The 15,152-nt window shown below is 39.2% G+C and overlaps 2 protein-coding genes across 3 annotated transcripts; one reads left to right on the top strand and one right to left on the bottom strand.

Annotated features, from left to right (window-relative positions):
• Positions 1-137: 137 nt before the first annotated feature.
• On the bottom strand, positions 138-3,046 carry RHBDD2 (rhomboid domain containing 2). The gene is made up of 4 exons (XM_053454831.1): positions 2,734-3,046; positions 1,986-2,390; positions 1,179-1,329; positions 138-440 (listed from the first exon to the last, which is right to left on the bottom strand). Exons 1-4 carry the CDS (start codon positions 2,933-2,935, stop codon positions 176-178), a joined length of 1,023 nt encoding a protein of 340 aa, XP_053310806.1. The 5' UTR covers positions 2,936-3,046; the 3' UTR covers positions 138-175.
• Positions 3,047-3,527: 481 nt separating this feature from the next.
• On the top strand, positions 3,528-14,349 carry TAF15 (TATA-box binding protein associated factor 15). Of its 2 annotated transcripts, none has more exons than XM_053454830.1 (16): positions 3,528-3,641; positions 4,994-5,036; positions 5,228-5,273; positions 5,687-5,762; positions 6,358-6,454; positions 6,569-6,711; positions 7,068-7,197; positions 10,296-10,330; positions 11,111-11,146; positions 11,309-11,415; positions 11,750-11,879; positions 12,036-12,152; positions 12,956-13,046; positions 13,134-13,216; positions 13,416-13,515; positions 14,033-14,349. In XM_053454830.1, exons 1-16 carry the CDS (start codon positions 3,632-3,634, stop codon positions 14,076-14,078), a joined length of 1,290 nt encoding a protein of 429 aa, XP_053310805.1. In that variant the 5' UTR covers positions 3,528-3,631; the 3' UTR covers positions 14,079-14,349. The 2 variants fall into 2 exon arrangements, with proteins under 2 accessions (XP_053310805.1, XP_053310804.1); XM_053454829.1 differs by having other exon boundaries at positions 13,134-13,219.
• Positions 14,350-15,152: the final 803 nt, after the last annotated feature.

Below are 15,152 nucleotides of genomic sequence, written 5' to 3'. Positions count from 1 at the left end.
CAATTTTGGTTTGGTAGAAACAGTCACTGACGAGAAAGAAACCCCACATGTCTGCTTTAAGATAAGGCTCTTGCGTAATATCTGTCTGATTTTTAAGCTGTTACTAGATCTCCTCAGTCTACAGTCTACCACCAGATTAGATGACTCAACCAGGGAAGTCATGATAATGTTCATATCATTGCGTCTGAACATGTGTTAGTTCTGACGGTGAAGGTGTAGGTGCATGTGTATGACTATGTCCTCCTGAGCAGACATGGGTAGTTTGATGAAACGCCCCAGGAGCCATCCCTATTGGATACGCTGAAGATCCAGCAGGATGGCCATAAGGCTGGCCATTTCCAGCTGGCTTCATGTGGTGGTATGGAGAGTAGCTATTAGGGAGGTCATGGGGAGGAGTGTAATACTGCTGCACAGGGTATGATCCCGGGGGTGGATTTATCCTAGAAGAAGAAAAAAAAACACTATCAATCCATCATATAAAATACCATAGGTTATTAAATGTAGCACCATCACCGTCAAACAGCTCAACTTCTACTACCAAATATTTGTTTGGAACTGTACTGTACAGGTGTCAAGCTACTTGCAAAGGACAGTTTTAAATATATCGTGTACAGAAGTTACTTACTAAAGTGTACCTGTTTTACTAAATAAACATTTTTTATCCCTTTAAAAGTCACGTGAACGCCTGATCAGTTAGGCTTCTCTGCAAGTTTGTGATTGTTACAATAATAATGTTACCAAATAACCACTTTTTTTTCTTTTGGTGATAAAAAGTACAGATATAGCATTTATATTTGTTTTGCTAAGTGAAGAAACGCATTCATGCTGTTCACAAGTGGTGGAAGATAAAGAGATTTGGCTGCAACCACAATAAATAGGTTCTACTTATGACAAAGTTTGTATGTCTTTACTTATGCGAAATGTATGTGTCCCCTGGAAAAAAATGGCTGATGTGCCCACCTTAGTTTCAGCTCTCTGATAGCATAATACTCAGCAATAATGCACCAAACCTACAATTAACTGCCACTGTTACAAAGACTTCAACATGAACAGTATGTGTAACAAGTATGGACGATGGGGTCATGAGGATGTGAGTTAATATTATGCCATAAATCTGATTATTTTTATTTATGGCAGAATAGATTGTTGGAGAGTATTGAAAATACAGAAACACTTACTTCCTGGTTTGGGAAGAATTGCGTTCAGCTGTAGATGCAGGGATGTATTTAAAAACTGGGATGCGTTTCAATAGTCTGAATGGTAGCATCTGTTCCAAGCGAGACAGGACGGATTCTGGGAGATCTAGACAAAAGCAGCCTCCAAGACCATCTGAAATGGAGTCAAGGACCACCATGATGTATACTTTGATATAATGACATGTACTTGTGCAATAACATACTAAGAAGATTACTCTTACTGAATACTATTCAATGATGAACAATATACAAATAATTTTGATAAGGTTGCGTACAGATGTACAGACTACCCATATGAAACATCACACTCGAACTTTTTATTACAGTTAACCAGGAGGTATCAAATTCACTTCTTTAATGTTGATAAAAAAAATATACAGCCCAGTGATCCCTGCCCTATTCCTGTATGATGCCCCTTTATATCATAAAGCATACAACTAGCAGACCCCTACACAGGGCACATTAATATTAGGAGGCCTGCACACAACCCCTACTGATCTATAGAAGGGACCACTTATATAGTCCATCGATAATAAAACATATGACCGGGTCAAGCTGTAAACAGTTCCTTGGTGAGCCTACAATTTATCTTTTTATTTTAATTGAACCATACCAGATAAGATGTTGAAACCGTGTTACCGTCATACCCATCAACTTATGTATTCATGAAAAAGCCACGTTTGGCAGCAAACTGCATAACCAGGTCATTTGATGGGTATGTGATGCAGTATTTGTTCTAAGGAATACATGACCGTAGGGCTAAAACATCAATATAGCATGAAAGGATACACAGCACGCCAATCAGGATGCCGCACATGTTGCTGAACACAGGTGCGTGGGGAATGAACAGGGCAGGGAATAAGAACAAAAATGGCAACACCCTGACCGGTACCATGAACCCAAAGAATGGAAGGCGTCTGATTCTGGTTCGGGTGCTGAAGGCACTCATCATACAAAAGGCCACAGCTGTGAAGCCCTGGACTCTCCCATCTCCCACCGGCAGGCTCAGGCCCGTGGCTACAACAGCAAGGTAAATCAGCCCGATACATACTGCAAACAGAGGCGTGAGGAAGCAAAATTTTACAGTCCCAACATTCTCTTCAAAGCCGCCCCCAAAAAACCAAATGCTCAGGCAGCTGCATGCCAAGGCTCTCATATCATCGTGGTAGTAAACGTACGTGATCAACCTGTAGACTGAAACAACAAGTCAGATTATAAGACAAATCGTAGCGCAATGACTTATCTGAAAACTCAGCACAGAACAGAGATCACATAGGAAGTAAAATGTAAACAGAGCTATTCGTTATTATAACTTACAATTTGCCACAAAACACTTAATTATGAGTATACATTGCATTAGAACGCATTATATGAGCTGATAATCTTTATTAAATATGGATCTGGATTTAGGTTGGGCTTGCAATAGAGAAGACATAAACACAATGTATTATTATAGCATATAAGGTTCTATATGAATCTCTTTGGGCATCAACAGGCTGCCTTCTGAACTTAATTCCCAGACTTCCGCCCTCAGTACCTGTGATGCTTTCCAGCACCCCGGCCTCTAAATCGTATCTGTCACCCGCCTCATCGCCCTTGGTCACCCTTACAAGGGCGGGGCCTGAAACGGCTAGACACAGCAAAGTGGTAAGAGCTGAGCCAGTGGGGAGCTGAATTCGCGGAAACCAAGACAAAGCCGTCTTCCACCAGGGTCTTTTTTGGTCGCTGCTCTCCTCCATAACATACAGCTGCAGTTCCTTCCACACCCACTTCCGCGTTCTATTTGCGTTCCACCGTTCTCATTTGATCACACCCGAAAGGCATGGAAACAGGTGCCAGGATACTGTAGTTTCAATCAAAACAATACTAAGCAGTAGAAATAGCGAGTTTACAAAAAGTTGGCTTATTTTAGATTGCTAATACTGGGATTTTTTTTTTAAATTCCTCAACTTCGTTCTATATTTCTACTAGCCGTTATGGATTTTTATTTCGGTACATTGCGAGCGTGGTAATTATGTAGGTTGATACAAGTAGAGCGGAGTACTGTGTTACACGGTGAAATTCGGGCGGCAAGTACAATCAAGCAGATACATTGGGCGAGTTGAATTAAAGTGCAAGCTTAGGTATCTCCTTTGGGAACGTTGAGCATGCCTAAAGAAGAAACCTAGGTTGTCTTGTAAGCTCGCACTTTCGTTTTCCTCCATCATTAAATGTGCCCCCCTCCTCTCTATCTGCGTCTCCAGTTTCCTGTAAGTGACATAATCCGGCACGCGCCGCTTCCTGCCCGTACTAGCGTCAGCCTCCTTGCCCTCCTCTGCTCACACAACTTCCGTCGCGCTGTCCATTACGTCTCTCTCGTGCACCCTGTCGCTTATTTCCGACGCGTGGTGGTCATATTATTTTTCTAACGCCGGTTTCACCGTTGTGTCGCCATCATGTCCTCAGGTAACCGCAAGGGACTAGGATCGTGGACGAGGGTGGCGGTGTCCTAATATTAAGTTCTATAGGTTCTCTCACACGCTAGAGCTGGGGCCTACTCGGTAGTGGGGGGTGACGCAGGAAAATAGAGGGAAACAGACGGGAAAGACGCACTGGAGCGATATAAGCCTTTTTCTCAAGAGTCGGGTGTCCGGCTGTAACACGGACACGTAAAAATAAAAATAAAATAACCAAAGGCTCGGGCTTATAATGATTTACTATATAATGTACTGAAAACGAACGTATATTTTTTTACGTTCCTATCCATTGCTTTAGATTATGCGTTGTGTGTGCCAATATATTTAAGGCGTTGTAGGCCATGTAGCTTGGAACAGCGAAACATGGCTAACATTCTGTTTATGGGCTGCAAACCACTGCTGGTGGAACACAAGGGGTTAAACCCATTCCCTAAACCGGCTGCTCTATATGTTGGAACCGATGATGAGTTTCTCTTAAAATAATTGCAGGATTAGCCCGTCGTGACATCCGATTGATCTCGGAAGGTAAAGTTACATTGTTTAGGGTTAGCACAGTCCTTCTAGAGGGGTAAGCGTTGCTTATGTTCTTTAAAGGGACGGTCCAGTCATCATATGCACCAATTCATCTATGGAGTTTGGTAGCAGAATGTCTGTGGGTAGTGAATTCCACATCTTTATTGTTCTTACTGTAAAGGACTGTTTTTGCCGCTATTAGTTAGAGTTCCTTTGTTCACGTTTGAGAGCGGCTGCTATTGTGTATCTTATCCCCATATCCATAATGTCCTTTTTAAGAACAGTAGCCCAAACTTCAATTGTATCTTCAAGGGTATATTTAGGTTTAAATGCAGTGCCTGGAGTGCCTTTTTCAATGGACGTTACGGAAACCCAGCAGTATTAAAATAAAAATAAAAAAAGTCCACCATATATGGTTTCTTATAAAAGCAAGAAACCTAGAGAAACAAATCATACAACATATGTGATATTGACTTATATACCCTGTCTATGATGAAATTTCAGTCTTCTTAACGTTCGTTAATGTCGCTGCAAAAAAAGGTCGTACGTTTCCATTCCTTGACGTAAATATACTGCGGGTACTTGAAGCTCACAACCTTTAAGTTTCTTAGTGCTTTATATGGATTCGCGATCTCAAATGAAAGATGTTAAATGATTGAGTCAAGTGTAACATGCATGCTTTGGTGGTACTTTGCTTAATGTGAGCCTAAAAAAATGAAATGAGGGTGAAAAGCATTCTGCTGCTTCAGTGAAATATCCAATGCCTCTGGTTTAAACAATTGGCTTTAAATGTCTCAGAAAACATGAAATTACTTGTTTTACTTTTAGATCCTGGCAGCTATGGAAACTACGGTGGACAACAGCAGCAAAGGTATGCTTACATTTTTACCTGATTTTTAGGTAATTTATTGTGCAAACTATATGTATTATAAAGACAACATTGTTTAGTGTAGGTTTCATTGCTATATCTATTTTTTTCGTTTCATTTTTTTTTTTTTTTTTATAAAGGTTTTCTTTTCGTACTGTACTGGAATTCTGTTTAATGCCTTATTGTATTTTTAGATATCATGGAGGTGAAGGGGGCCAAAACATAGGACAAACGATACCAGTAGGTGTTTTTTTGTACATTTCTAATGCTCTATTAATTGTTTACATTATTTGTGTTAAGAGTTCTTATAAATGTGGTTATCTTAATTATGTATTAATGTGCTTAGACATGATTGGACTAATCCCAGAAGACAGGTAGTTTAATTAATTTTGTTTTTTAAATGTTATATAGAATTTCTCGCTGCTAGCCCTTTTTGAAACCAAGATGTAAATCTGTTAATCCTTAAATTGTACTATCTCTATGTATGTATGTATCTTTTTATTTTCTTTCCCCTAAAATCAGTGAAACTGGTGCCCTTTGGTCGTTCTGTCTCCTAGATTGTAGATATTTCTCCAGTCCAGCCTACACAGCCGTTTCCTATTGTAATTGATAGGATCCTGTTACATAACACGTTCTCTCTATTGTATATTTAGGACTATTCCGGTTATGGACAGACAGCTGAAACTGCCTATGGAAACACGTATGAAGCCTATGGGCAAAGCCAGCCAGGTGAATACTCTAGCTTACCCTTTTTTCAGAATATCTGGGGTGACACAAAAATACTTTCTAGGCCATTTTACTCCGTACACAATATACCGTGCTGCACTTTTTATCACAGAGACACTTCATTGTTTTCAAATATAAGGAACAGATAAGTGGGTAAATTCTGCATCTGTGGTCTTGGTTGTAAAAGGGAATTAAAGTTCTGCATACTAACACATTACATGTTATCCCCATTATGAAAATGTCTACCTTTTGGAAATCAGACTTTCTGCCCTACCTCTGTACGCCCCAAAACTAAAAACGAGCACAATTAGTTCCAATTCCGAGGGAATTTGTTTGATAAGTTATGTTATAATGTATCTGGGCAGCACACAAATACATCAAAATAAAGTTGATACTTAGAGCTTGTTGCATTGTTCAAAGCCGCTCAGTATTGCAAAAGGAACTGGGGCTCTACTTTGTTAAAAGCCCACCATCTTGCTGAACCAGTTCACTTCTTTCTGGCTCCGGTGGAGAAAAGAAGGCAAATAAGGAAAAACACTAGTCAGAACGGTAGACAAAAAAAGCGAGATTATTACGCTTCCTTCTACTCTGATTTTAGTTTATGGACAGTCTTCTCAAGGACAGAGTAGCTCAACCTACGAAAATCAACAGTCTTATGGAGGCTATGGACAGCAAAGCACAGACTCCTCCAGAGGGTAAGGTTAATGACCGCTGATGAATATACAAGCATGTGATGTATCTTAAAAAGTGTATTCCAGTTTGCAGGGACGTTGCCATTCCCATGGAATACAATACTTTTTGTTTACCAGATACAGCAGCAGTAAGCCATCAAGCGATTCTTACTCCAGTAACAGTGGCCAACCGTATCAGCAAGGCTCCTCTGACCAGTCTGGCTATGGACAGCAGCATTCTTATCAATCAAGGAAAGAAGGCTATAGCCATTCCTCCCAAGGTATAACATGAATAGCTCCAAAGTATGACTTATTGGTTCTTTGTTGCCTTTATTACCAAAATAAAACCATATTGAGATTTTATCTTGCATAAAATAAGTATGACGTGTATTTTTCCCCAGGTGGTTCATGAATAATTACAGTATATACGTGTGTTAAATTTCCTGTTCTACATGCTGATGGTATCAAAATTATATACGTCTGTGAGATATGTACCAGGCTAATGTTTACATGTATTGATATATATTTATACTATATACACACATTTGTGCTAGCTTAGTTGTATGTTAAAAACATGCATAACTCTACATATTCATACAAGACTCTTGTCCACAATATGAGGTTTTTATTCTTATAGATGAAGAGAAGCAGGACTCGGGCAGGTATGGTGATAGTAGCAGAGGCTATGGCGGGTCCCAGAGTTACGGAGGTGGTCGAGGGCGTGGGGGTTATGATATGGACCGAAGAGGCAATCCTGGGGACATGAGGTGAGTTTCTTTTAGCCTTCATATTACTGTGCACACTGGGTTGAGAACTTTATTGAAACTATTGCCCTCTGCAATCCTGCAAAGTTTAAGCCGCCTGGTACTGTTGTCCAGTCCACGCATTGCATACCTGTGTGCACAAAATTCGTTGTGTGCGCTTGCAAGCCTTGCATTTTGAGGTTTATTAGGAAAGAGACAAAGCACAGAAACACACACAAAATATTTATACCATAAGACCGCTAAGTAGTATTAAAATACACAACATGCTGTGCACTCAATCCTGTCTGCATGCATTCACCTTTTGTTGTTTAACAGGTAATTTCTCAAATATTGAGAAGCTTGTATTGTATAAGAATAGAACACGCTTTTGGAAAGTAAGCCTTATTATATTTACATCTGTAGATGGCTTGTGTGAGTATATTTAAACACAGGACATGCATTTCATATACAAGGTGGACTTAAAGAAGACCTGTGTCTCTTTATGTGACATTGTGCCTTTATTCACTAATGGGGAGGGGGGTGTTTAGTAAACCAATGTCATTTACCTGATGTTGGTTTACATCATGGAAGGCCAACCTCAGTGAGCTTTTGTTGCAAGAATATCTTGGGTGGCCCTGGATAAAGCATGACTTGTCTGGCAGCTGTTTACCAGGGATGGCCCTTTATAATGCTTAGTGAATTCAGGGAGTTGAAACACCAGCTCTTCTGCGAACTCCTGCTTTAGTAAATCATCTCCATTTATCTCTATGTATATGCTGCTGTGGTCATTGGATGTAAAAATGCATAATTTCAGATAACTAGGGTGGTTTGCGTGTGTGTGTTTAGGAACATTCTGTGGCTTAACTTCATATTTAATCAGGATTTAATAGAAGACATGCCATTAATGTTGTTGTAGCATGTGCATTTTCTGGTCTGTGGTATTAATGCAAAATGTCAACCTGGCCGAGGTTTCAACAAGTCTGTATTAACATAACTGCTCAAATCGCTTCTTAAAAATATGCAGTTACTTTTTGCATGCCAGGAAACTGCCACTTCTACATTTTTTATTTTTTTGTGTAGCGTAATCTGCTCTTGTTTCTCTGCTGCCTTAAAAAGTAATAATCCCCAAAAGAAAGCACATTGTCATTTCATATAGTGCATGGTTTCTACATCTATACCCCGTTATAGCCACTTAATAAAAATGTGTAGGTGTTCGTCTAGCTTTTGTGACAAAAACCCAGATATGGTGGTATGTGTGTGGACAGAGCGCTATGTGCCTGCTACCTGAGTTAAGGTAAGTATCTAATTGCCTTAAAGGGAAAACACTGTTTTGTTTTTTTGTGTTTTTGTTTTAGAGTCAAATGTAAATTTTCCTATCCCTCATTGAGGCATTTATTAATGTAATTAGCTAAAACTACTGAAAATGTATGTAACTATTGTCAAAACAATAGTTTATACTTTATTTCCAATTACTAAGTATTTGGTTTAATAAAGACATATGGAGCTAGAGTACTGATTACCCAACCTTTTTTTCTGATGATAAAGTTTCTGATAAAATGCATAACTTTTCTGAAATATATAATGGAACACTTCAGATAGGACTACTTTACAGAAGTTGCTCCTTATTGGTGTCCGAGAACCATTCGGTTTGTCTGTAACCGTCCAATCGTGGCATGTTAGTACATGACAATTGTAGTGGCCGGCCATAGAGTGAAAGCGGGCTATATTCCCCAGTGTGTTGTCTTGTTGAATGCGCTCCAGGGCTGTTCATTCCTCTATGGAAGAAGGTATTGCTATCACAGAAAAGCCAATGCCTGTTCAACCAGCGCTCAATCAACTGAAACCCAGGGACCCAAATGCATCCTTTTGCAGCAGTGGTACAGTTCGCTTGTGTAAATATAGTAGAAACTCAAGAAAACACAAAAAATAGTATAGTGTTGCCTGAAATAGCTCTAGAAAACATGAAATATCTTGCAAGTGGGCTATGTGAACCCTACTAGATCTCTAAGGTATGACGTTCTCTGTTTCTACAAGTTTGTCCTCCCAGCCCGCTAGGGTAGAAATCAGGGTGATAAATGCCACGTTTCATCTGAAATTAATCGATAACGGTAAATTGAAAAGTCACATACAAATTGAGAGATTTGTATGTGGCTTTAGTCAGTATAGGATATGTGCGACATTGATTGTTTCCTTTAAGAGGATATGTGCTTATGCCTGAGGATGCTTAGTGTTGTATTTCAGCCATAGTTATAATGGCTCCCAATTGACAATCCCATGCTATGTTCTGCTGTCTTACCCCAAGTATCCTGGGCGTTCCTGTGTCTTCCCAAATAATACTTTTAATAGTTCTATACACTACAGCCTATACATAAAATATGCACATTGATTAGTCCACCCCATTGGTATCTCAATAGAATTGATGAGTGTCGTGGGAGCCTATGTAAAGGGTAAATAAAAAGCCGAGAACTACACGGTAAGAAATGAATCGGGTAATGCTGGCCCTGTCAGATGCTGCTTCTATGAGGTAACTTTTGAGCAAAATACCTTAAACCTGCAAAGACGGCAGCAGCAGTTAAGCTACTAGCATTAATGTTTTTAACATACCGCATGGTAGTATTTCGAGATGTGATCTGTTTAATCTTTCTTTTGTGAAAAGGACAATCGTGTTAACCGCTTTTTCCTATTTTCTGCTGGAGCTTTAGAAAGTGTATTATGATGCTTTAAAAAGCAGGTAAAACTACCAGCCTATGATGGAGAGGTCAGTTGCGTTGCACACTTGTAAATGAAAGTAACTGTTCTAAAGGATACTTATTGCATAGAAATATATGCATTCTGATTAAAGATCTGCAAAGAACTCTATATAATTTAGGTTTGTGTCGGTTTACATTTTTGCTTAATGGTGGATTTTAACTACAGACCAAAACCGTTTTGAAAGCATCTAAGCTCTTGTTTGTAGGTTGGGTAAGTTAAGTAAGACATGGAATGGATCGATGCGTTGACTATATTCTCCTAATGGGGTTATCAAAAGGGAGATGAAACTGGTCTTAGCACCTTCTCTGAGCTCAGCAGCCCTAATTGATGAAGAGGGCAAAAAAATCATGTCTCCGCTTTTTCCTCCGCAGCGGTGGCGACCGAGGTGGCTTCAAAAATTTTGGTGGTAAGTGCCCAGAACCTAGACCGTTTCCATGAATATCCTGTCGCATTGAACAGGACTCCTCAGCTTCTTGGTTCAGGCCAGTAATACGCTCTACTACATCTGTCTGTAAATATACATTCGAAAGGATCATTTCTAGATTTGAACTCGGGGGTAACGGCACAGAGTTGAGATTATCTGCGAGTCATGTTCTCATGGATGAACCCCGCTTCCTCAAAGATTGTTTAAAATCAACAGAGGTCCTTGCGGAGTATGGAGGAGCCGCGTCTAATGGCAGCATCCACATCACACATCCTCATGGGTTAGATCCCATTGGTTACCAAACTCTGCCTTATTCGGTGCAACTTGACAAAGTCTGGAGTTAGTGAACCTCCCAGCAGTTGTATGCAACTAACGTGAACTCTTGAGCACATCCATAAATTTACAGTTTTCTGTTTCATTGTGGCTGTCTGATTGGAGGTTAAAAATCTTAGGTCATCTTTATATACTTTTACTTTTTTTGAGGTGGGGAGTTTTGGCGGCACCTACCCCTAATAAGAAACTGTTTTTTAAAATGACGTATTTTACTCTAAACCTTTCGGATAAACTGGCGGGAAAATGGGTTCCATTAACTCCTTGGTAATCTGCTGTATATTGTAGTGATGTGGCTAAGCTTTTCCACCTGCATTATATGTGCGCATCCTCAGTATTCACTGATTTAGAAGTAAAGATTTTTATTAGATCACAAAATCAAATTTTATTTTTTTCTCATCCTAGTTTTCTTTTTTTGTTCCCCTTTTACAGGCTCTAGAGATTATGGAACCAAGCCAGATCACGGGGGTGAGAACTTGCATTTAAACTTTCCATATAGCACAATGCCTACAGCGTAGTTCTTCCCCATGTAGCAATTGTCTAATCACAAAAAGCCCATTCATTTAGCTTGCCCTGAAAAACACTTAGCCAACATCTGTCTAATTTCCTATAATTCTTTCTTTTAAATAGATACTGAAGACAACTCTGACAATAACACCATATTTGTCCAGGGTTTAAGTGAGGATGTAACGCCTGATCAGGTGTCTGACTACTTCAAGCAGATTGGTATAATAAAGGTGAGATCTGGGTGAATTATTGCATTGTTCCATTTTTGGAGGCTTTTAGTAGGAAATATTAGCAAAGATGCTGATATGTCTCGTGCTAACTTTGTTAGATCCCAACACTCTTTAAACAGGTCCTAAAAGCAGTTAAGCAGCCGTTGTATACTGTGTGTCGTTTAAAGAGAGAATCTTGTAAATGCATAACTGTCTGCTAGTGCTAGCAACTTTGGCTTTTTAGCGAATATGTGGTAGCAAAAGTTTAATTTGTAGGTTGGCAGTTAGCAGCCTTATTACTAGTGCATCCATGTGTTGCTGCGAGAACTTAATGTGGAAGTATATCACCCTTTAGATCAATAAGAAGACTGGCAAGCCAATGATAAATCTTTACACCGACAAAGAAACAGGCAAATCCAAAGGAGAAGCAACAGTGTCCTTCGATGATCCTCCTTCGGCCAAAGCCGCTATTAATTGGTTTGATGGTAAGATGATCATGTTTTGTTTTCACAAGTAAATTAGCACTAGATTATGTTGTGTATACTTCACTGTAGTGAGCCAGACATACAGTGGTGGAATATAAACAATGTTTATGTTCATCTACATCTCTATCACTTGTGTGTTTTTGTTTTTTCTCTTAGGAAAAGAATTTCAAGGCACCGTTATCAAAGTGTCCTTTGCCACCCGGAGGCCAGAGTTCATGAGGGGTGGTGTAAGTAGTGGAAGCAGTGGAAGTGGAGGAAGACGAGGGGGTGGCGGTAAGTGTGCCACATGAATCGCTGACGATCATACAAAAAATTGATTTTCTCTAATATGTGATAAAAAAAAAAGTTTTAAATAGAATTGTTGAACACAGCATGTTCTTTCATATGGTTTATCTACAGACCTAGGTTGCCATTGTAGGCAGTCATATCCTACTCTGTGACTTTCCCAGATCAAATACCACACTAAGCTTATTCTTTATGGCAATTCTGAAGTCATTTTCCCCATAGATTCCAAAGACTGAGACTTTCTATCTTTTACCACAGGGCTGTATGATGAGAACTTGACATGCTTGTTTGCTAGACTGACAGAGATTATAGTGTAATGTTTGTAACCGCTATAGAATGTTTGTGAAACTTGCTTTTCAAATGGAAGATAACACTACATTTTGATAGGTATTATAAACAAACTACGGTGGGGGTTTGTTTTTATTTCTTTAGTGGTGTAAAGGAAACCTAGTATTTGACGTTTGTGCCAAGTATTATTACGCATGGAATGGATATGCTGAGACATGTAGCCAAACAAGAACAATATCTGTATAGTTCTCCGTTCATATTATCCTGGCCAGCATCTAATTGAATTTGCCAATTTAATCTTTTTCTATGCTGCTTTGGTGGTTTGATAGAATCTAGTAGAAGTAACGGGCAGTTTAATAACGTATCTCATTCCTTTTAAAGCTTGTATTGAACTGTATTGTCTGACACAAACACATAGTGGATGAGATCAGCATTCCCATCTGCTTGCATTGGTGTAGTAACTGTGGTGTCTCTGTATAAATGCAATTCTTTTTCGTGCTCAGGTCATAGAGGTGGTGGCTACGGTGGTGGTCGAGGTTCTTATAGAGGTGGTAGCAGTGGGCCACAGAATGGAGACTGGCTCTGTCCTAATCCGTAAGTATACCGGCTCATTTTGTAACTTTTTTTTCTTTTAGTTTGCAGAGTTCTGATTCATAAAATTTTTTTTTTAAATTATTTTAGCTCTTGCGGCAACGTCAACTTTGCGAGAAGAGATTCATGCAACCAGTGCAGCGAACCAAGACCAGAGGACTCTCGACAAAGTGGTGGTTAGTAAACTATTGTGATACTTTTGGCCAGTGTGCTTTTCAAGGGATTTATTCTTTGAACACTGCCTTTGAAACTAAATCTTAAAAGCTTACGCCTCAAACTATGTATATGTGGATGGGGACTTAAGGAAAGGTAATCATTGAAGTAGTATGCATTACGATTGTACCATTGCATCTTTTCATTTATGTTTTGCAGATCGTGGTGGAAGAGGTGGGTATGGAGGGGACAGAGGCGGATACAGAGGCCGTGGAAGGGGAGGCGACAGAGGTGGATATGGCGGGAAGATGGGAGGCCGGTAAGGATAACCCTGAGTTACACCTATACATTCTTAGTATTCTTGAACTATGTCATATAGCTTTATATTTTGATGACTCTTTGGTCCAAATTCAATCTACAAAATATATATAAAAAAAATACTATTTACAAAGGTTTTCTTCCAATGAGTCTTAATCTACTGTACCTCATAAAACTTGGTGTTAAGCAATCGCACACATCAAACATTTGTATTTATGCCATAAAGCCGAGGGCTCTTTTTTCTTTTTTTCTTTTTCTTGAAACCACTGCTACTGCAAAAACAATAATCATGAACAGATTTACTTTAAAATATTGCATATAGCAAGTATTTTCCATTTTTGGACACTTAGAATGTCAATTATACACACATTAATGTAGCCTATATGCCTATGCGGTTTTCCTGAAAAGCTTTTAAATCAAGCATGCCTTTTATACTGGATATTTTACAGGATTATAGGTGAACAAGCATACTACTTTTTAAAATTGGCTGCTGAGAAAATTATTTCATTCTTTTTCAGGAATGATTATAGAGATAGAGGAGATCAGCGCAACCGACCATACTGAAACTCATCCTATGTCACCATCCTGGCTTGCCAGACACATCCATGTACTTAAGCAACGTCACAGGATTCTTACTTGACTTTCTTTGTTTTTGATTTTTTTGTTTCTTTTTCCTCCCCCAAATGTGAGAATAATTTGTTTTCCCTTGTAGCAAACACTTGTGGAGTTTAATTTACAGAGTTTTGTCCTCAACTTATTCAATTTGAATGAAATGGAAAGTATGAAATATTGCCAAAATAAGTTTTTGTAATACAATAAATATCTTTTATTTGTATATGGAATTATTTTATTTCGGCAAGCTGGTTACTTTTTGACTGCATTCTTTGGGTCATTGATGTTTGTGGTCATAGCCTCAACGTGATACAACAAAAACTGTAAAATTAGTAAATACATTCAATATCTTTTCGTTCTTTCCATTTGTTTCCCACTATGTCTTCCGACTTGGAGATACCCAGCGTACGACACATAACTACATAATTTTTAAATATTACACAATCGCATGCAGCAGTTAACCTATTCTCACACTCTTTCCAGATATCACATGCAGGGAAATGTGAACACCCCCCCCCCAAACGCTTTTACAAAGCAAACTTTAAAGCTTTAAGCCATTATTCTATTTCTTAAGGTACATATGGCCAACGAGATTCCGTGCCATGCTTAGCTCTGGAGACATATGGAGGCATTCTGCAGGTTTTCCCTCGGCATTTGCAAGGAGTACACCACATAAATGTAAAGTTTTACTTTATATATGTATGGCGAGCACAGGCTGAATATGTTGGTTATCACTACTCCATACTACAGTCACTGATGTAGATATCTCTGCATAATATGCACACTTCACTGTGTATGGCAAGTCTCCATTTGCAATGCTTACTGTTTCCGGGGTTATATATATGTAGTTTGTATATAGTGTTCAAGTAAGAGTGGGTATGTTATGGGCAGGTACATAAGAAAAACTGCATCCATGGGCCACTGACCCTAGGCTTGGGGGTGATGGGTGGAGCAAGAGCGGGGCAATGGACTGGACATGGGGCAGGTTTAAGTCTACTGGTCAAAGGTTGGGGCGCATAGACATGT

Source organism: Spea bombifrons, chromosome 2, assembly GCF_027358695.1.
Source record: "Spea bombifrons isolate aSpeBom1 chromosome 2, aSpeBom1.2.pri, whole genome shotgun sequence".
Classification (NCBI taxonomy): domain Eukaryota; kingdom Metazoa; phylum Chordata; class Amphibia; order Anura; family Pelobatidae; genus Spea; species Spea bombifrons.
The sequence above is the reverse complement of the archived record's forward strand: the minus strand, read 5'-3'. Positions and strand labels throughout refer to the sequence as shown.

Coding starts and splice junctions, on each gene's coding strand:
- RHBDD2 (XM_053454831.1), bottom strand. CDS start 2,935: ATGGAGGAGAGCAGCGACCAAAAAAGACCCTGGTGGAAGACGGCTTTG. Junction 1,330..1,985: donor CATCCTGATTGGCGTGCTGT/GTATCCTTTCAT, acceptor ACTCCATTTCAG/ATGGTCTTGGAGGCTGCTTT. Junction 441..1,178: donor AATTCTTCCCAAACCAGGAA/GTAAGTGTTTCT, acceptor TTCTTCTTCTAG/GATAAATCCACCCCCGGGAT.
- TAF15 (XM_053454829.1), top strand. Junction 5,037..5,227: donor GGTGGACAACAGCAGCAAAG/GTATGCTTACAT, acceptor TTGTATTTTTAG/ATATCATGGAGGTGAAGGGG. Junction 10,331..11,110: donor TGGCTTCAAAAATTTTGGTG/GTAAGTGCCCAG, acceptor CCCCTTTTACAG/GCTCTAGAGATTATGGAACC.